At 50.5% G+C, this 20,177-nt stretch overlaps 1 protein-coding gene across 1 annotated transcript in view; it reads left to right on the forward strand.

Annotated features, from left to right (window-relative positions):
* Positions 1 to 20,177, forward strand: part of LOC102845478 (chromosome unknown open reading frame, human C10orf90) — a 66,685-nt gene that overhangs the window by 40,670 nt on the left and 5,838 nt on the right. Inside the window, exons 3-5 of the mRNA XM_006880130.1 lie at positions 7,259 to 7,543; positions 13,038 to 13,237; positions 14,638 to 14,815. Of these exons, the coding sequence (XP_006880192.1) occupies positions 7,259 to 7,543; positions 13,038 to 13,237; positions 14,638 to 14,815 (663 nt within the window). The remainder of the gene's footprint in view (positions 1 to 7,258; positions 7,544 to 13,037; positions 13,238 to 14,637; positions 14,816 to 20,177) is intronic.

The following is a 20,177-nucleotide window of genomic DNA, read 5'->3' on the forward strand; positions in this document are numbered from 1 at the left end:
TAAAATCTTTGTTGAATTTTTATTTCTGTTTAAGAATTTTTAGTACATATGGAGATACTATTATTTTCCCTCTTAAATCTATTAGTTGTTGTTATGTGCCGTCGAGTCGCTTGCGACTCATAGCGACCCTATGTACAACAGCCCTAAACTCCGCTCTGTCCTGTGCCAATCGCACTGTCTCTGACACTCCCATCCCAATTATCCCAGTCACTGAATCAGTCCACCTCATAGAGGGCCTTCCTCTCCTGCACCGTCCCTCCATCCTCCCAAGCATGATGTCCCTCTCTAAGGACCGGTCTCTCCTCACAACATGTCCAAAGTATGTTAGACGGAGCCTCAGAATCCTTGCCTCCAAGGAGCCACCCGGTTTAACCCTTTCCAGGACGAATCTGTTTGTTTTCCTAGCAGTCCATGTTATTTTCAATACTTTTATCCTCCTTGGTCATTGTCCAACTCTCTGATGCATAACAAGTGATTGCGAAGACCATGGCCTGTATTATTATACATGTTGTTGTTGTTGTTGTTAGGTGCCATCAAGTCGTAGATGACTCATAGCGACCCTGTGAACGAAAGGCCTGAGCACTGTTCATAGAGTTTCCGGAGGCAAGTTATTTCAGAAGTGGGTGCCACTCCTGCTTCCAAGCTTGTTTTAATCGGAGAGCTCCATCAAACACTGTCCACCATGGGTAACCATTATCACATTTGACACATCAGTGTCACAGTGTTCAGCTTCACAGCAACCACGAGTTACCTCTGCACAGCAATGCACAGAACAGTGCTGGATCACCTAGAAGAATGTTTGACAGAAAACCAATTTAATTAAGCCAGGCCTGAGGGCCGCAGATTAAAATCACCCGCCTTCGGCTTGGCCAACGTAGCTCTCTCTATATCATCGTTGTTGTTAGGTGCCATCGAGTCATAGAAAAAGCACTCAACCCCCAAAACTTGTCATTACTTGTGCACATGGACCACCATGCACAGGCAGCAAGAAGTCACAGAAATCCTGGGTGGAGCCGTCCAGGAAGAACAGGGCTGCCTCCTCTCCCCTCTCCCTTTGGGGTTTTAAGCCCCCTTCTGCCTTAAACCTTAGGCCAAGCCTCGAGGGCCTCGCTCCTGTGAGGAAGAGAGTCCTGCACGTCAAACACGAGCTGGAAAAAGCACTCGCCCCCAAAAACTTGCCATTACTTTGCACACGGACCACCATGCTCACGCATAGAGTTTCAAATATGAGACCAACTTTATGTTTCTGGAATGAATCCCATTTGATTGCCTTGTATTGTTTGCCCAGTGTTCCGTTTGCTAATAATTTAATATTCTTACTTTGATGTTCCTGAGCCATATCAATCTATAGTTTTAAACAGTATCTTGTTTACTTATCAATCTTATACTTGCTTTGTAAAAGAGTAAAGGAGTTTTTCTTCTTTTTCCATGCTGTTTATACAGCATTTATAGAATATCTAGTTTTTGAAGATTAGCAAGATTCCCCTGTACGATGCTTTTTAAGGGTAGTTCATTAACAACCTTCTCTTTTTCTTCTATGTAAATTGGACTGCTCTAATTAGTTAAATAAAGTGGGATCAAGTTTGGTAATATGTATTTCCCTAGGAAATTTTCTGTTTCATCTTTATTTTCAAATTTGCAAACAAGATCTACAAAGACTTTTTCCGCTTTTGAAATTTCTTCTGTGTCAATGGTTATTGCTATCTCCTTATTTAGATATTAATAAAGATATATATTGATTGGTTAGGTAATGGCTTATGTATCTTGTTATGTGTTCTTTTAAAATAACTTAGATATACTAATTAGGTCTAAATTCTTTCTTCTCTGTTCATTTATACCTTTGTCTTTATTTTTATTTTCCTATTGGAATACTCTGCTGCTCTTTCTCAAGTGCTTTTGAAGCGAGGAATTTAATTAATTTATTTTCATTCTTACTGATAAAAGTGTTTAGAGTGATGAATTTTCCCCTGATTAAAATTAACTTCATAGATTATGAGTAAGTAGTGTTTTTCTTGTAATTTAAAATATTCTGTAACATTATCTTGTATTTCCCCATCTACCCAAGAACTGTTTCGTAATCTTCATTTTGTTTTCTGTTTCCCGGTGGAAGGGTTTGATGTGTATGCTTTCATTCCTGATTTTATTACATTGTCATCAGCGTGTTGTTTGTAATATGCCTGCTTTGGTTAATTGCTAAGATTTTCTTAGAAAATTAGTGTGTGACATATTTTTTGCAAATGCTCTTGGGGGAAATGTGTTCTCTATTTCAAGTTATAGGGTTTAATACAGATCTATAAGATTCACTGTTGATTATTTTTTTGAAAAGGCCTTACTTATATTCTGTACCTTTAATCTGTCTTATTCTGAGACTAGCATGTTTCCTGAGCCTAAGGTAGAAAGATGTAATAATTAGAATTTCTGTCATCTCATGATCACTTGCAATATAGTCAGGCCAATTTAGGAAATAGGCATGTATGTATATGTATGTGTGGTTTTTTATGTGTACGTAGGAGTGTGTGTGTTTTATTTCTGACTGTAAATAATTTTTGTGTGTTTTGAAACTTCTGTTCATCAGTCTTGGGACCTCAAGTATTCTGATATAATTGGAAAAACAGCTCTGGCTAATTACCAAGTATTTTCTTGGTTTTCTCCAGGGAGAGGAGGGAGAACCGTATGGATTCCTACTTTGCATCAGCCAGACAGATAAGCTTTACCCAAAATGAGAATTGCACACAATTCCCCATAATCTCTAGAAATTTGACCCTGACATGACAATGACTGGACGGCCCTTTGTCCTTTTTGTCTGAAAACCTCAAGTGCTTGCTTGTTGTAGTCCTAATAACAAACTGACATCTTCGTACTAATTCTCGCTCCTCTCCTGTCTGCCCTGAGGTCACAGAGTGAGCGGCTGTTCTCTTAGATCAGCAGCTCCGGTCTCATTTCTCAGTCACTGTCTGCGTGCTTGGCTGGCTCTCCTTCTACCAGCTGGCCCCAGCCCGTGAGTAACCTGTTTTCTGGCTGTGAAGGGCTGGTGTCTGCAGGAGCCTGCTTCCTGGGAGGAAGGAACTCGATTAGTGTGGGCTTCCTCTGGACGCCCCCTCAGTCCCGTGTCGGATTCTCAGAGGCTGTTCTCCTTTGACTCCCACATTCTTTATCTTCCTGACAGTGCCAGCCCTGCTCTACCAGGCAGATGGTCTGCAGGATCTCCTGGGTCCAGCTGTGCCAGGGCAGCCTTCTCCTCCCTCACTCTGCAAGGACTGTTTCTCCCATATTCTATCTGCCAGCGCCCCGCACCCCCTTTCCTGACTGCCTTCCTTACTGAAGCTTTGCTGTCCTACTTTAGATTGTTAGCTGAGATGTGCTGAAACCATTAGCTGTTGATTTTAAACAGAAGTCTGTATGGGGTGGGGTGCAGTGTTACCAAATGAGGGCTTGTTTCCACAGGAGGAGATGAAGCTTTGTCCAAAGGTTGGCCTGGAGCTGGAGAGGAAGAGGGCACACACAGGAGGCTTGTTCTGTCTCTTTCTTGATTATTGCTCGCTGGATCACAAGCTAACTTTTATTTATTTGGAAATTAAATGTGTATTGTAATTGGAAGTTGGAGATTTGCTCCTTGTCTGAAAGGAAAACAGCAAGCCGCTCTTGTTAGAGAAATAATGGGCTTCTTAAGTGCCTGCTGTTACAGCCCCAAATCCTTCTTCCCAAATGGTTCTGACCCCACTGGCTAGGAGACTGTTTCCATTCTGGAGGAGAGTCCTGTCCCCTGAGGTCATGTTCAGGCTCCAGGGGTGAGAAGCTAAGCAGAGGACCAGTGGCCCATACAGAACCTGCAGAACTTCTGCTTTGTCACAGTCACCCAGTCAAGTCACCTGGGTCAGCATCTCCCAGGAGTCAGGTCCCATCCGTGGTGCATCAGAGACCACAACCAGAATCCCTATGCTCACGGGACACACAGGCCAGTGGGCGGAGGGGAGCGCATGAGAGTCAAGAGGCTGGGGCCGCAGTGCTGGTGGGGATGGTGGGCTGGAGGACTTCAGCCTCAAGCCTAATTTCTCTGTGACGCTAAGCAGATAAGTATTCACGAGCTAAATAGTACCTGGCCAGGGTAGACGTCATTAGAGATCTGTGCTAAGGAGAGATGATGGGTAGAGTGAGTCAAGGTGGTATCTGGGTGAGGAACTCTCCAGGCTGAGAATGGTCAGTGGAAAGGCCCTCAGACTGGCATGCGCTTGGGCGGTATGAAGTGCACTGAGGAGCCCTGTGGCTGGAGAAGGTCTAGGAGAGGAGGAGAGAGGGCAGGTCTCCAGGCCACCCGGGACTTCATGGGGCTCTTGTGGGGGCTGTGACTATGCCCGAGAGTGAGCTGGGATTACTGCAGGGTGTGAACAGAGAAGGGGCAGGATCTGACTTGTGCTTTAAAAAGGCCCCTCTGGTTGGATTGAACATAGATTGGGAGATGGGGAAGGAAGGAGCAGAACTTCTGGGAAGCTTTGACATGATCTAGACTGGAGATGCTGGTGGCTTAGACTATGGTAATCAGAGTGCAGCTGGTGAGAATTTGCTGGGTTCTCTGCAGTGTAGGGAGATCGAGGCTCCGAGGAGGACTGCTGTATTTGACTGGAGCAGCTGAAAGGCGAGATCCCACTGAAAGGGGAAGGTTCGGGGTCTAGTGAGTACAAGATCACGATGAGATCCAAGGGGAGTGAAGTTCCACACATCAGTCTAGACGGGAAATAAGGTCTGAAGCTGTGACTTTGGGAGTTGTGATTCATGGGAATGAATGAGCTCACCAATGGAAGGAAGACAAGAATGACTGGATTCTTGGTGGCCTCATCGTAATGTTGACCAAGATCAAGTTGACTGGAAGTTTGAGAGTTGCAGCTGACTGCCTCCAAACCCACACATCTATATGGAACTGGTCTGTTTATGTTAATGCGTTAAGAACCTAATGCTCAGATAGAACTCCAGAGTATCTAGGAGATTGGGACTCTTATTACAGATCATTTATTTGGCTGTTTAATTTTATACAAGTCTCTAATTAAAGCAGCAGGATAGAGGGACCTGGTGGGTGTGACGTCAGCAGTTTGAATCCCCCAGCTGTGTGTCAGAAGAAAGATGGGCCCCCTCCTTTTGTAAAGATTACAGCATCTGGAGCCTGCTGGGGGTTGCAGGGAGTGAGAACTGACTAGACAGGAATGAGGAGACGTTAGGACACTCAAACAGGAATGACTGTTTTAAATAGAGGTTTAGAAAAACTTCTCTGGTATCAGCAATGCCCAACTTCACAAATACGTACACGTCTCCTTTCCAGCTGTGACAATGGCAAGTAAATAGTCTTTTTTAAACAATTTTGTTCAGTAATTTTTTTTTTAATGTGGTAGATCCTTGCAGTACTAAACAAGGAGCTACGGTGGTAACTTCAGTTATGTAACCAAGAGGTCAGCAGTTCAAATCCCCCAGCTGCTCCACAGTAGACGGATCAGCAGTTTCCTCCTGCAAAGAGTTCCAGACCTGGAAAGCCGTAGGCTCAGTGACAGTGGGAGCGAGTTATGTGCCAAGCACTTGGGTAGAGTAGGCAGTTTGTCTACATTTTGCTTGTTTATTAATAAGGAAAATAGATTGACTTCTTTAACTAGAAAACTTTTATCTGTCAACATACTCATTTCCCCAAGATCTTACAGTGAGGGCTCTCTCTGAGCCAAAATCCCACGTCCTTCCTCTGCTCTGCCAACCTCATCATATCAGCCTGCCTTTGATGGAAAAGGGTGTCTAAGATGCAGGTAGTGGGCACAATGTCAGGACAGGTCGCCCCGTCAGGGCCAGTCACAGATCAGCTCATCTCATACAGAGGGCATCTGAGAAACGATGGTGGACCCCGTGGAAGAAGCTTTTCTGACAGCACCTTCTTCCTGGTACCACTAACCCTCCCCCCAATTCCTACCTGTACCCCCTTCTCCCAGGGAATCAACATCCTTGGGGGTGGGAGAGAGGAAGTGGCCCCTGGGAAGCCATTGTATTACTGAAAAACCAATTTAAAATAATTTTAGAATCTACAGAGTATTCCAAAGGAAAAAATAAAACAAAAAGCAGAGAAAGAAAGAGGACAAAGGGTAAATTCTGAGAAGAAAGTCTCTCTCGCAGTCCCTGGTCCTGCTTTGCCCTCTCCTGAGGCAGCACTGTTTCCAGCTACTTCCGGATCCTTCCAGAGCTTGTCTGCACACAGAACGCTTCCTGAGGAAGTGCGCCTGCCTCACTGGCCTGACTTCTGCTTTGTTCACATAATGAGTATCTTGGAGATCATCCCATGTCTGCACAGGGGCATCTGCCCTGTGCATTTTAGCAGCTGCGAAGCATGGATGTAATTTGCTTAAGTAATCCCCTGCGTGTGGACAGTAGACCATTTCCAGGCTGTGGACACTACAGTGTGCTGCCGGCAGCCAAGCCTAGAGTCCCCTCTTGAGAGGCCCCAGGGGTGTTATCAGGGCTTCTCACATGACCCAGTGACTTCTACCCACCTCCTACTCACCAGAAGATGTTAGTTGGCAGAGGCTGATCTCTCCCAAAATGTTTCCACAATAAATGGACTTTATTAACAGCAAATGTGTCCTGTGTACAGTACAGGAACCCTGGGGACACGAGGGTGAGTTAAGCACAGGCTGCTACCCAGAAGGTTGGTGGTTCCAGCCCATGTGCTTCTCTCCAGGAGCGGAGCGGGCAGTCTCCTTCTGTAAGGAATACAGCCCTGGAAGCCTCACAGGGTGGGCTGCTCTGTCCTGCAGAGTTGCTCTGAGTGGAGAACGATTCCAGAGCGGAGGGGAGGTATGTCACAGCACTGAATACTTTCAATAAATCTGCTTCTTTAATCTTGGCCATAAAATACATCCTGAGCTTAGTTTTGCCGATGCAGTCTGACAGTTGGTAAGTGGCAGAGGTGAGGTTTGAACCTAGGTGGCCAGGTCCCAGAGTCTGTGAGCTACACGATCGAGCCATCCCTTAGAGAAGGGACGAGTACCACGCACACAACAGGTGGGTGTGTGCCTTTCCTAACAGCACTGACGAGTCTTAGCAGGAGTGATGTCCCAGGCAGACGTCAAGAAGGTGACCTAGGATGAAGGCCACCAACCTCTTCATTGACCTCAGGCTTGGCACCCTCATCCAGACTCTCTCTTAAAAAAGCCTGAGGGGACTGAACGAGTCAGCGTGTTAGTGTGGAACTAGGCAGATGTTTTGAGCACAACTCTCATTTTATTTCTGGTAGACACAAAAGTATTTTCTGGAAGCAAGAAGCAACAAAGAGAGCCTCGCATGACTCTGTCTGCTCCTCCGGTGGAACGGAAGCCTGTAAAAGATTTCCTTCCCAATGGGGGCAGCTCGCCAAAAGGGGCCCATCAGTCTGGCACCCCGTCTGAGCCCACAGAGAGTCAGCATCAAAGCTTCCCAGGACCCAGAGCCCCTCAGGCTGGGTTCCTCTCTTCCCTAGAAGATGAGCGCGTACCTCAGCAGGACATCAGGGGTGTCCAGGTACAGAGAGAGTGCCCTGAAGGTAAGGAGCGAGGGAGGAAGGGCTGAGAGGATGCCCCGCCCCCCCAGGACACTCATGGGAAAGGGACAGCACCACCCAGGAGCTTGCACTTCCTCTAAGTGGGAGGGTGGGGAAGAAGCAGGCAGAGCAAGGTGTGCACAGAGGCACATCTCACTCCTCAGCTCCAAGAAGCGAGCTGCATGCAGGACAGTGGTCTGCAGCCCACAGCCTGAGCCTTACAAGGAGGCCACTCTGGCAGCCTCTAGACTCGGCCCAGGAAGCTCTGAGATCCTCGTGTAGATGCCTGCAAGCAGCAGGCCCCTGGGTTAAGAGTCGTGCCCAGGACTCCCGGGCAGTGGTAATAGCAGAGAGGCCTTGGGTCCTACCTGGTACCGGACAGCTGGCAGAGAGATTCACTTTACTCCACTATGTAACTCAAGTCCTTTCTCAGAATCCCGCTGCGTGGGAACCAGGATATCATGCTGCCTTCGAGGCCAAGTTGCTGGTCATGACTAAAGACTGCAGTGACTGTGAGTGCACAAGGGAGCCGAGGCCGGACATGTGCACACAGTGGTCTATGGACCCCACAGATCAGTGAGGATGTTTCTACTTGGGACATGGCATCAGGAAGACCAGTGCCTGGACAAAGACAGCGGCCGGGTGAAGTGGAAGGTGGACAAAAAGAGGAGGGCCTTCAATGAGAAAGCTGGGCCCTATGCCAGAACAAGCTGGGGCAGAGGAGAGCCCCTGAGGGTGGTGAACACCGGCAGTGTGTTCCTTCTGTCATGCAGGGGCTCTGAGTCAGAGCCACCTCCATGAGACCTACTGCATGAGAGAAAGAACAGAGGACGAGATCCTATTAAGGCCCTTGGGTTGTAAATGAGAAAGTGATATGGTAACTGGTAAAAAATTCCGCTTTGAGCTCTTGTTTTCTTTGGCTCCTCAGTTAATGGTCCACTAAATATGCATGCATTAAGTTCCTACTGGTCGTTGCTCCAGTCCTGCCAGACCACACAGCCCAGTACAGAGCCAGCCTCCTAACACTTTATGGGCAGGGCTCCTGGGAAGCAGAGGACAGCCCCTGAAGGGTCACCCAGAGACCTCTAGGAGATGATTTTGAGCAGGAAGTTGAACACTGATTTGAAGGTCAGAAATCAGAGCCGTGGGAGAAGAGCATTGTGAGCTGGAGGAAGGATTCAAATGTTGGCCGATTCCATGCGTGGAGGACTGGGATGGCCAGATACCCAGGGAGAGGAGGGGGTGAGGGAGCAGGGACCTTCTGGGTCAGGCTGAGAGTCTGGACTATAGGCAGAGCCAGGCCCCAAGCGGGGGAAGAGGTGTCCTGAGAGTTGAACACTCTTCTGTGAACATGAGGAGGACAGACGAGCATGGCATGGCTAGAGGGTGTGACCCAGCTGAAGGTGAGGCGGAGGCTGCATGTGGTGCAGGGTCCCTGAGGAGGAGGCGGCTGCATGGTCAGCAGAGTCCTTGAGGCAGGACCTCAGTAGTGATTGTTGAGACATAATTGACAGACTTTATTACTGGCGGTGGTGAGGGATGTGCGTCAGGTGGCTGTGGTTTGCAGGTTCTCCTGACAGAATGGACAGTGGAGAAAGTGGTACATGAACTGGCATCCTGCATATGTTGTTGTTGTTGTTGTTATGAACTGTCAAGTTGACTATAACTCATAGTGACCCTTATGCACAGTAGGTCTGAACCCTCTATTCTGAGCCAATCTCACTCTCTCTGACAAACCCACCTTCATTATCCCAGTGACTGTGTAAAATCATCTCATCTGGGGTCTTCCTCTCCTGCATTGTCCCTCTACCTTTCCAAGTATGATGTCCTTCTCCAATGACTGGTCCTTCTTGGCAACATGCTCAAACCGTGTGAGACAGAGCCTCAAACTCCTTGCTTCCAAGAAGCCACTTTCTTTCTCCCTCTCCAGGACACATTTGCTTATTCTCCAGGCAGTCAGTGGTATGTCCAATACTCTTCTCCAGCACCATAACTCAAAGGTATCATTCTTCTCCTGTCTCCTTTAGTCACTGGCCAGCGTTCTGATGCATAGCAAGTAATTGTGAAGACCATGGCCTGGATCAAGCATATACTAGTCCTTAGATTGACGTTACTGCTCTTCAGCACTCTGGAGAGATTTGTGACAGCAGAATTTCCTAATACAATTGATGTTTTGATTTCCTGATTGCTGATGCCAAGACTATTGATTGTGGAGCCAAGCAAACGGAAAATTTTCACAATCTCAATCTCTTCTCCATTTATCATAATGCTGCCAGTCGGCCCAGTGGTGAGAATCTTTGTTGTGTTGATGTTGAGCTTCAATCAATATTGAAGACTACAGTCCTCGACCTTCTGCAGCAAGCACTTTAGGCCCTACTCAGTTTCAGCAAGCAAGGTTGTGTCATCTGCATAATGCAGGTTGTTGGTGAGTCTTATTCCAATCCTGATGCCACATTCCACCTCATAAAATGCAGCCTCTCAAATGATATGTCTTGCATATAGATTGAAAAGGTAGGGAGACAGGATGCATCCCTGATGCACTCCTTTCATGATTTTGAACCATTCCGTGTTTCCTTGCTTTGTTCTGGTGACTGCTTTCTGGTCCAAGTATAGGTTTCACATGAGTACAAACAAGTGTTCTGGAATTCCCATTTTTCTCAAGATTAGCTACAATTTATTTTGATCCACACAGTCAAATGCCTTTGCATAGTCAACAAAACACAGACATTCCTCTATTACTCTGTGCTGTTGGCCAAGGTCCATCTGACATTGGCTATGCTGCCTCAAGGGCCAGAAATCCAGCTTGTATTTCTGGTAGCTCTTTCTTTATGTACTGTTCTAGTCAGTTGTAGATGCTCTTCACCACGATTTTGCTTGCATATGATATTAATGATATTGTTTGGTAATTTTCACACTTTGTCAGATCATCTTTTATATGCAATAGGAATAAATAGGAATTTCTGCCAATCAGTTCACCAGGTAATTGTCCTCCAGATTTCTTGGCATAACCTGTTGAGCACAGCCAATTCTGCATCTGTTTTTTGAAATATGTCAATTAATATTCCATCAATTCCTGGGGTCTTTTTTTTTTTTTTTTTGCCAAATCCTTCAGAACAGCTTGAATGTCTTCCTTCATCATCATTACCTCTTGATCATATATTGGTACATTAAATTCTTTTGTGTCAGCCAATTCTTTTTGGTAATGACTCTGTGCTCCTTCCATCTTCTTTTGATGCTTCCTGGATCATTCGGAATCCTGCCTATAACATCCTTAAGTATTGCAACTGGAGGCTTAAATTTGTTCTTCAGTTCCTTCAGCTTAAGAAATGCCAAGCAAGTTCATCCCTTTTAATTTGAGAACTCCAGCTCTTTGCACATTACATTATAATATTTGGCTTTGTCTTCCCGCGCTACTCTTTGAAACCTTCTGTTTCTCCTTAATGTTCTGATTTCTTCCCTTTGCTTTGGCTTCTCGGTGCTCTAAGTGCAATTGTCAGAGTCTCTTCCGACATCCATCTATGTCTGTTCTTCCTCCTCTGTCTTTATAATGATCTTTTGCATTTTTCCTGGATGATATTCTTGGTATCCTCCACAGCTCGTCTGGTCTTTGCTCATTAGTGTTAAAGGCCTCAAACCTGTTTAGGGGGAGTCAATCAACTTTTCCAAGAGCAATGGAGGTAGTGTATGTTAGGAGGCAAAGTCCACTCGGCTATGCGGGGTGGGGGGTGGGAGATGCTAACAGGCTAGAGGTAGCAAGGGAAGGGATGGGAGTCAGGAAAGGACGGGGAGAGTCTTCCAGAGAACAGAACATGAGCAAGTGCTTAGAAGGTGAAAGTTACTTGAGAAACCTACAGCTTGTTTGGTGTTGGTGGAGGGTCAACGTCGACAGCAGAGGTGAAACGTTCCCCACGGACCAGTTAAGAGGAGTCTGGTCCGCTGGGACAAGAGTGTAGTGGGGAGCTCTTGATGGATGCTCGGAGAGAGGACGGTGGTCCAGGCAGTGGTTCAGTTGTGGAGTGAGGAGACTTAGGAGACAGAGTCCCATGTGTTGCATTGTGGGACACTTATGGCCACCTAGCCACCTGTATGGAACTGGTTCATGGAGGTGGATGCATGGCCTGTGGACAGCTGTCCAGGAACGGAGCTGCCCTGTAGAAGTGGACATCTGTCTCAGAGTAGGGCTGACTCACTGAGATGGATTCCTTCCACAGAGACACTTCTACCAGAACCGAGCTGCCTTGTAGTGGACCCTTTTCCTGTGGACATCTGTCCCAGAACAGAGCTGGCTCACTCAGGTGGACTGTGGGCCCCTCTCCCAGAGTAGAACTCGCTCACAGAAGTGGACCCGTGTCCAGGAGTGGAGATGGCTCATAGAGGAGACTTCAGTCCTCACCTGCCTGTCTCAGACTCCTACCCCGTTGACAGCCCTTCTGGAATGGAGAATGACTCACAGGAGAACCCCTGTCCCATGAACCCCCCCTTCCTGGCTCGGTAGAGAAAACAAGGTGAACTTGACACTGCCCAGCCACCAGGAAGGTCATGGGCATGTAGGGTTTAAAGAGCGTCACTCAGCCTCGTCTGGTTCCACTGCGGTTGTGGGTACCACTCTGAGAGTCCCCACAGGCGCAGAGGCCGACTTCACTGGGAAGGTGAGGGTCTACTTGGAGGAACCCAGCCTGGAGGTCAGCCATCTCTGCAGAGAGGACTCTGCGGGTCTTTCTAGAGGTGAAAAGTCCTTGAGGTGAAGGTGGGCCAGACCTGCTGTTGCCCAGAGCTGGACGTGGTTGTGAGAGTATGGCTGGAGGGAGCGCATGGGTGCTTGATCCAGCAGAGAGAGCACAGTGCAGACCTTGGAGTCTTCAGGGATCGTCGTGACCAATGAGGCTTGCTAAAACCTCCCCCACACCGCACACACCAACATCACCAACTCGGAGAGTGGCCTGAGCCCCCACAGGCTGCCCCGTCTAAGATAACACGGGACCAACTCCCTCTCTGACCTTGTCCACAAAAGCACATCAAAACAGACCCATAAAGAGGCCAAGACGGTGCTGAGAGACAGGTAATTGCAGTTACTGCCAACAGTCCCAGTGGTGGTCTGCAGCAAATTAAGGGGAAGGATAAATAATTGAATATGGTTCCTCCATCCCATATCATTAGCGCAGGCAGGAAGACGGATCCATGCACTGTCCCCAAACAACTGAGCTGTGACAGTTGTACAGGACACACTCTCGTGGCTAGGAAAGCTGCTTTGTTGTGCTCACAAAGGCGTCGGAGATGCCAGCAGCTGAGCGACACCTCACCAGTGTGATGAGCTGGCCGAGAACCAGGCTGTAGGTCCAGGCGGCAGGGAGGGAGGACCTGTGTCCAGGCTCTCGGGGCCTAGTGAGGCCCATTAATAACCCGCTGACGTTTCTATTTTCTACGATGCCTGTGTCTGCTGGGGCCGGGGACCTGGGCGGGGCTCCGACTGCCCTCTGAGGTGCCTCTTCTCTTCCAGGGGCCTACACATGCTGTGACCTGACTGTAAACATAAAGGACTGCAAGAAGGGTGAGGAGGTGCCTGCGCCCCAGCCCTCGTCAGCTCCCCCGGACACAGATCCCCCAGGACCAGTGGTCCCCGAGGAGCAAGACATCCTGGGCCTGTTGGAAGACCACTGTGAATCTCAGCAGGCACCAGGCAGCAGCCTGACCTTGCAGGTGAGCCTGACCTTGTAGGTGAGCTCTTTTGTCACCTGGGTGTGGCCCCTGATAGGGAAGCTGTCCCCAGGGGTGAACCATGTGCAGCTGTGTGTGTGCTCTGAGCTGGAGGCCAGCCCAGCACGGAAGCTCTCTGGACCCCTGCCCACCGTGTGGATGAGATGCACAGTGATGCCACTCAACTTGTCTAAGATGAGGAGTTCTTAACGTCCGTAAAATAGACCAGACTGCCCATGCCTTGAGGAAGCTCTGTGAGGTACCACGGAGCTCCCTGCCCTCAGCCCTGCATCCAGGCCCCCAAGGCCAACGAAGCCTCCTCTTGGCCATGAACTCTCTGAAGGGTCCCCAAAGCAGCCTGGGCCTCCATGGCCCCCTGGGCAGCTGAACGGTCAGCTGTGCACCACAGCTGTCTCCATTTCCAGGACTCTTTACTGAAGTTTCAGCACAGCCTGAGATCTGTACTCCTGGTAGCTGGAAACTGGGGTGTACACAGGGGCTGAGAAAAGTGAAAGCTGTCCCTCACCCTGGAGAAGGGCAGGGGACTGACCTCCAGTCCTGTGCTCAGTGAGCTGTCATAGTTCCTGTCCTCCCGGGAGGGAGGCATGGCCTAGCCTTCCCAACCCCAACTGACCAGCACAGCTTCCTCAGAGACTGGACTTGAGCACAGGTGGGGGACAGGTGAGCAGAGGTATCTAAGTCCCAGCAGTAGAAGGAGCTGGAAAGGCACGGGGTGTCTACCCTGAGGTGCTGGGTGAACCACCAAACCCAAGAACAAGTTTTCTCGCCTGCCAAGTGGGGCTGAAGCTGGCTGCCTCCTGGAATTTCCTGAGGATCCCCCGAGAGATGAGATGAGATGAGCACAGAAGGGGCTGGGCTGGCCTTTCCCTGAGAAGGCTGCACCGGGCCCCACGAGCCAGCATGTCTGCACACTGCCACCAGGCTGGCCTGGAAAGTGCTGGCTGCTGTGGTCCTGTGAGGAACCCTAGTGGTGCAGTGGGTAAGCACTCGACTCCTAACTCTAAGGGTAAAGGTTCAAAGCCACCAGGCTCTCCCTCGGTGAAAGCTGTAACAGTCTGCTTCCATAAATACCACGGCCTTGGCCACCCTGCAGGGCAGTTGAACCCTTCCTGCAAGGACGTTAGGAATCAGCACCAGCTTGATGGCGGTGCTTCCCCCCAGGGTCCCTCTCTAGGGGGCTCTGGTGACTCCATGGTTAAGCACTAACTGGAAACAGTTCTGCTCCGGGCCTCTGGGGGTCAGTGGCGGGTGTGGGGTTTGAGCCCAGACAGCAGCCTTCTGGTCTTGGAGGTGTCACATTTGTGGCGGGCTTCTCAGCCCACTAGGACAGATATCTTGCAGCCCCCACCTGTGTCTCTTCAAAGCCCCCTCTGTCCCCCCAGGAAGCACTAGAAGCCCACAAGCCGCAGTTCATCTCCCGCTCACAAGAACGTCTCAAGAAGCTGGAGCACATGGTGGAACAGAGGAAGGCCCAGCAGGCCGAGAGCCAGACGCCCAGGCAGAGCCTGCAGCCGCCCCGAGCCAACCGGAAGCAGTTCACCGTCCCCCATCCTCTTAGTGGTAAGCTGAGGCGCCGGGGAAGACCCTCATGCTTGGGCTAGGGCCTTGCTCAGGGCTGGTGGTTCCAGTGCCACCGACTGTCCCGGAGCACCCAGCCTCAGCATCTAATGCCTGCTTTGAGCCCACCTGATCTGAGATACCACCCACGCGGAGTCAGAGTAAGGAGCTTGGTGCACAGACTGACCATCAGACCCGGAGGGAAGCCCCGAGGAGCAGCAGGGTGACAGGTCCGATCCATTCGCAAGGGGAGCCCTTTGCCCTGAGAAGTTTGGAAAACAGATCCGGGGCAAGAGGTGGACTCCACTTACCAACTCCAGTGTCTGCTCTGAGAAGCCCCTCCCCACTGTGTGCCCACGGCATGGGGGGGAAGCTGTCACAGGGCTACCAGGCTTATGCCAAGCTGATTGTGAGGGGCAGGAATGGAGACACTCATTCGCTAAGAAACAGTTATCTGGAACTCTCTCTGGCCCAGACACCATGGGAGGAGCAGGGGATACCACAGCGAGACCTCAGGCTTGTCTTTCCAGGGCTTAGAAACAGACTATTAAACCCCCAGGAATAAGAAGAGCAGAGGACAAGACAGCAGACCCGAGAACTTGTGCTGAGAGGCTCTCAGGCCAAATGTTCTAATCTGAGGCTCAGAGAAGCCTCAGGTCATTTCCTTGGGTGGGGGGATATAGTCTTTCTTCTTAGGAACATGTTCAGACCCCAGGAGGTGAATTCCTGGGGCTAATTCTGAAGAAAGTCCTCCAGCCAGTCACCAGGCTGACAGCATGCAGCTCAGCAAACGTTACCAAGGTCTTGGAGGGAGGGGAGAGGAGAGTACTGGGGTAATAGGATTCCTGCTGCCCTCTGAGCGAGCCCTCCCACCAAGAGTGTGCTGGCTTTCCCTTCAGTCATTAGTGCACATTTTGCTTTGTGACGTTAAGTACAGCCCTCACTGTGTGAACCTGCTTCCCATTTCTGCCCTGTGATCCTCATTTCCCTTCACTTGTCTCTCCTCCTTTCCTGCTTTCTGAGCTTTCCCCCTGATAAAATGCTGCCCTCAGAAGGAGTTGTTTTAAACTGTGTCTTCAACACTTCTGAAGTGAACTATGGAGTTCAGACCTGGAAGGAACTGGTAGAATTCCTTCTCTCCAGATAGGCTTCCACTCTCTGCCTGGCTGGAGCTAACATGAAAATTGGTTTGCATTCCCAGAGGGTACAGCTGGAGAAGTGACCAGCAGAAAGGAGACGGCAGGGGGGCTGCCGCACAAACTGAGCTGAGTGCTGGCCCCAGCGTCCTCCCACCTGGCTGAGCCCTGGAAGGGTCACACCAGTAACTGCCTGTGGATGGCAGTCCCAGTGGTGCTCATTGAGGAGTCTTAAATATTCTCACCAACTTGAAGTCAAGTGACCTCTTACTCCACCAGTTCCCGGAGGATACAGACAGCAAGGTCCTGCTGGAGGACTGTGTCCCTGACGCTGAGATGTCATGAATGTCACCCGTGTCCTTCACAGACTGGCGAGCAAGGTCCTGGCTGTGTGCTGTGGGGAACAGAAAGAGACCGGTTGCACCTGTCAGTTAGAAGGAGGTCTGGGGCGCGGTGCTGCCTCCACTCACAGTAACGCTGGAAGACACCGACTCGCAGCTGCAGGGAAATGATCTGGGAAGATTTCCTTTGTATCGGCTTTTATTTTCCAAACAGTTTCCCTGTTATGCCGGCCCAGTAATAAACCCCTCCGGGACCCTGAGGTAAAACGCGTGCCTGGGGCCAGCTGGGAGACGTTGAGGACACACATCTCTGTGGGACCTGTGTGTTCCTGACTCGGTGAGCAGCGATAGACTTATCAGTCACCCGTAAGTCACGCTGTTCTGCGCCTCTCTGAAAGACACCAGGAAACCTTGGAATTGGAGCAACCGTGAAAATTTGTATAAAACTTCCTCTCTCATTAACATGCTAGCTGTGGCTGTGTCCTGGTGAGGTGTGCGATTTGCGCCATCACTAAAAGTATTTTAAGGAAGTAATTTAAATTTACCATCACACACACACACACACACACACACACACACACATGGTTGTGAGGCTCTGTCCAGTCCGTGAGGTTGGAGCACACCCACGTGTGGTTGTTGTGAGGCTCTGTCCAGTCCGTGAGGTTGGAGCACACCCACGTGTGGTTGTTGTGAGGCTCTGTCCAGTCCGTGAGGTTGGAGCACACACACGTGTGGTTGTTGTGAGGCTCTGTCCAGTCCGTGAGGTTGGAGCACGCACACGTGTGGTTGTGAGGCTCTGTCCAGTCCGTGAGGTTGGAGCACACACACGTGTGGTGGTTGAGAGGCGCTGTCCACTTGGTTCCCACTCACCGAGTCCACACACACAACAGAACAAAGCCCTGCCCGGCCCTGCATCCTCGTAGCCTCCCCATGCTCAGGCCCATGTTTCAGGCACCATATCGACCCACAGCATTGTCTTTGTGACATGCCAAGTTCCTACATCCAGAAGCAGAACGGCTTCGCACCTTGCACATCCCAGTCATTGACGGAATTCTGCAGCTGTTTGTCCGCAGTTTGCGTCTTGCAGCATCATCAGCCAGCCCAGGCCCTCCGCTGGCTGGCGGCTTCACTCTGTCCGCACGCCGAAGTCGGCCCACTTTGAGGGGTGACCATTAATTGTGCCTGAGCGCCTTCCCGGCTGAGGGGCTCATCTGGCGCTTGGTCAGACCGTGCTCCGCTGCTTTGCTAGTTTTCCGAGGGCCTGTCACCTCACAAGTGGGTGGTCAGCCCTGCTTCCTTGTCTGGAAGCTCCACTGAGCCCGTCCACCTGGGTGACCTTGCTGGTGTCTGGAAGAGCAGTAGCTCAGCTTCCACAATCGCAGCATAAACGGACAGGCACCGTCAACACCTGCGCTGGGGCCCCTTGGGGGGACCACCCTCTGGAGCTCCTCCAGCAGCACACCTACCTTGTTGCCATTGCTCTTGGGAGACCTGATCTGTCATGGAGAGAGGACTTGGGGAGCAGCTTCCTTCTCCTGCCTGGACTTCCCCCAGCGGGCAGCTCTTTGGACATGCGTGAGGGGGGACCCACCACTGCAGGACTCATGCTTGGTGAAGCGGAGGGTCACCAGCACACAGGCAGACCCCAGTGAGACGGATCGGCACAGAGACTGCGGCAGAGGGGCAGTCCGGCGGACTTTGTGAGGACAGGCAGAACTGGGCAGGCTCCGTGCGGGCGTACAGGGAGCTCGTGAATCAGAGCCAACCGCACGGCACCTGAAGACGGCAGAGACAGCAGGAGTGCACCCCTGGACCGTCCTTCAGGGTGCTCAGGGTGACCCAGTGCATAGGCTTCTGGGAAGCAAGGGTGCTAATGAGTCCCACGTGACCGTGCCTGGCCCTGGGACGAGGGTTCGGTGGGGAAGTGAAGCTTTGCTGTCAGTGCTGTGAAAGAGGCTTGGTGGGGAGGAGGGCCACCCTGCGAGCAGACAGCCACCTCACTGGTGTCAGGGCGATCTCCAGGGATACTGTCAGCTGTCTGGGTGTCAGGACCACCTGTCCATGCATGTGTGTGTGCGCCTGTGAGCCGGGGCTTGAAATGAGCACCCACATGTGCTTCCAGAGATTAACGAGTTGTTGGGATGCTCAGCTGCTGCCCCAGAAGTCCCAGCATCCCCCAGTCTCTGGCCTGGCCGTTTGCTGACTCTGAAACAGTGAGTAGGCTTCATAGTTAGGATCCAGTGACTGGCCAGGAAGTCAGAGATTCTGGAAAAAGAAATGGATTTTCCAGAAATACAGTAGCAAGTAGTTTACCTTAGTAATTTTATTGAAAACAAAATCACCTCTGCATGGTTACTGTTGTGTCTCATTGAGTCAATCCTGACTCCTAATGGCCCCGCAGGACAGCGTAGAACCATGGGGGCTGTCTGAGGTAGTAAATGATGACCACCTCTGTGCTCCAGAGGAGGGCTTGCTGGGTTTGAACCATCCACCTTCAAATTAAAGCTAAGAGCTGTGAGTGTTGAAAGACTCCTATTTGAATGGTGGTGTAGTGGTGGTTGTTAGATGCTGTGGGGTGGTGTATGGCTCAGAGCGACCTTCTGAACAACTGTCCTGAGCCCTGTCCCATCCTGTCCCGTCCTCACCATCTCTGACACACTTGAGCCCATCACCGCAGTCACTGTGTCAATCGATCTGAGGGCGTCTTTCTCTCTTTCACTGACCCTCCACCTTCCCAAGCATTATGTCCCTTGAGATAACTGAGTAAATGCCACTGCACTCCGCTTGCCACCCTGTCGCTGTCTCCACATTAGTGTACAGGAAGCGTCAAAGCAAATCCATGGAAGACCAGGAGCAGGCGGAGAAGGGTCCTGAGCAGTCGCTTGAACCTGGAAAGCGATATTTGCACAAGAAGGGACCTGGTCACTGGATCTATGCTGTGGACACAGTACATGGGAAGTGCTTCCAAGCATGAAATGAGCTCTGCAGCAAGTCCTCCCGCAAATGCCCATGACAAGTGGCTCTCCAGCAGGTCTGTGGCTTTGACGTGGAGTGTCTCAGGTTCTCACCCTCAATGTCTGGGAGGCAGCCTGGGCTCCGGACTCAGAGCCCCACAGCTCAGCTCTCCACGTGGTCAGGCATAGTCCTGTCTTTCCCTCATCTCAGCTGTCCACCAAATGGTCCTAGTGCTGGTTTGTTTGGTTTTCTGTTTTTTTGTGTGTGTGGTTTTTTTTTAATTTTATTTTATTATTTGTGTGTGTGTGTGTGCCATCACATTGAGTGCTGTTTTGAAAACTCAAAGTTAACAGCAGTAAACTCAAATGCTTCCTCGTGGTGTGAGCCGTCTCGGATACTGTAACTGATGGGGCCTACTGGACCCACATGGAAGCACGTGATGTAGCCCAGCAGGCCAAGATGTCGGAAACCAGCAGCAGTGGGGCCAAGGACTCCAGCTGGTTTCTTTCCTCAAGGAAATAATGACAGTTTTCTTGTAGCATCAGGTGCTGTAACAAAACAAACTATAACAATAATAAAAATCCCTTTCTCAGGTTGGACCACAAGGGTTGCTCTGCCATCACATCGAGTTTACAGATGCAGGTTGTGGTGTTATCTCTGTGGGTCACCCTCCACGGGTCCACTGCAGCCTCGCCCCGATCCTGCCCGTCCGCTGTTACTGCTATTTGTATTGTCCACTCATAGCTGTTCTAACTCACAGCAACCCTGTGTGCGACGGAATCAAACCCATGAGCGACTGAAGGAATCACTGCGCAGTCCTGCCCCCGCCTCCTGAACTCTGCGGTCCCCCTCCCCGTCCTCCGGATCCTGCAGTCCTCCCTGTCCCCCTGATCCCTGTGGCCCTCCCCGTCCTCCTCATCTCTGTGGGCCCCC

The sequence above is a fragment of the Elephantulus edwardii genome, unplaced genomic scaffold (assembly GCF_000299155.1).
Source record: "Elephantulus edwardii isolate Elephantulus edwardi_28Jun2011 unplaced genomic scaffold, EleEdw1.0 scaffold00006, whole genome shotgun sequence".
In the NCBI taxonomy this organism is placed as follows: domain Eukaryota; kingdom Metazoa; phylum Chordata; class Mammalia; order Macroscelidea; family Macroscelididae; genus Elephantulus; species Elephantulus edwardii.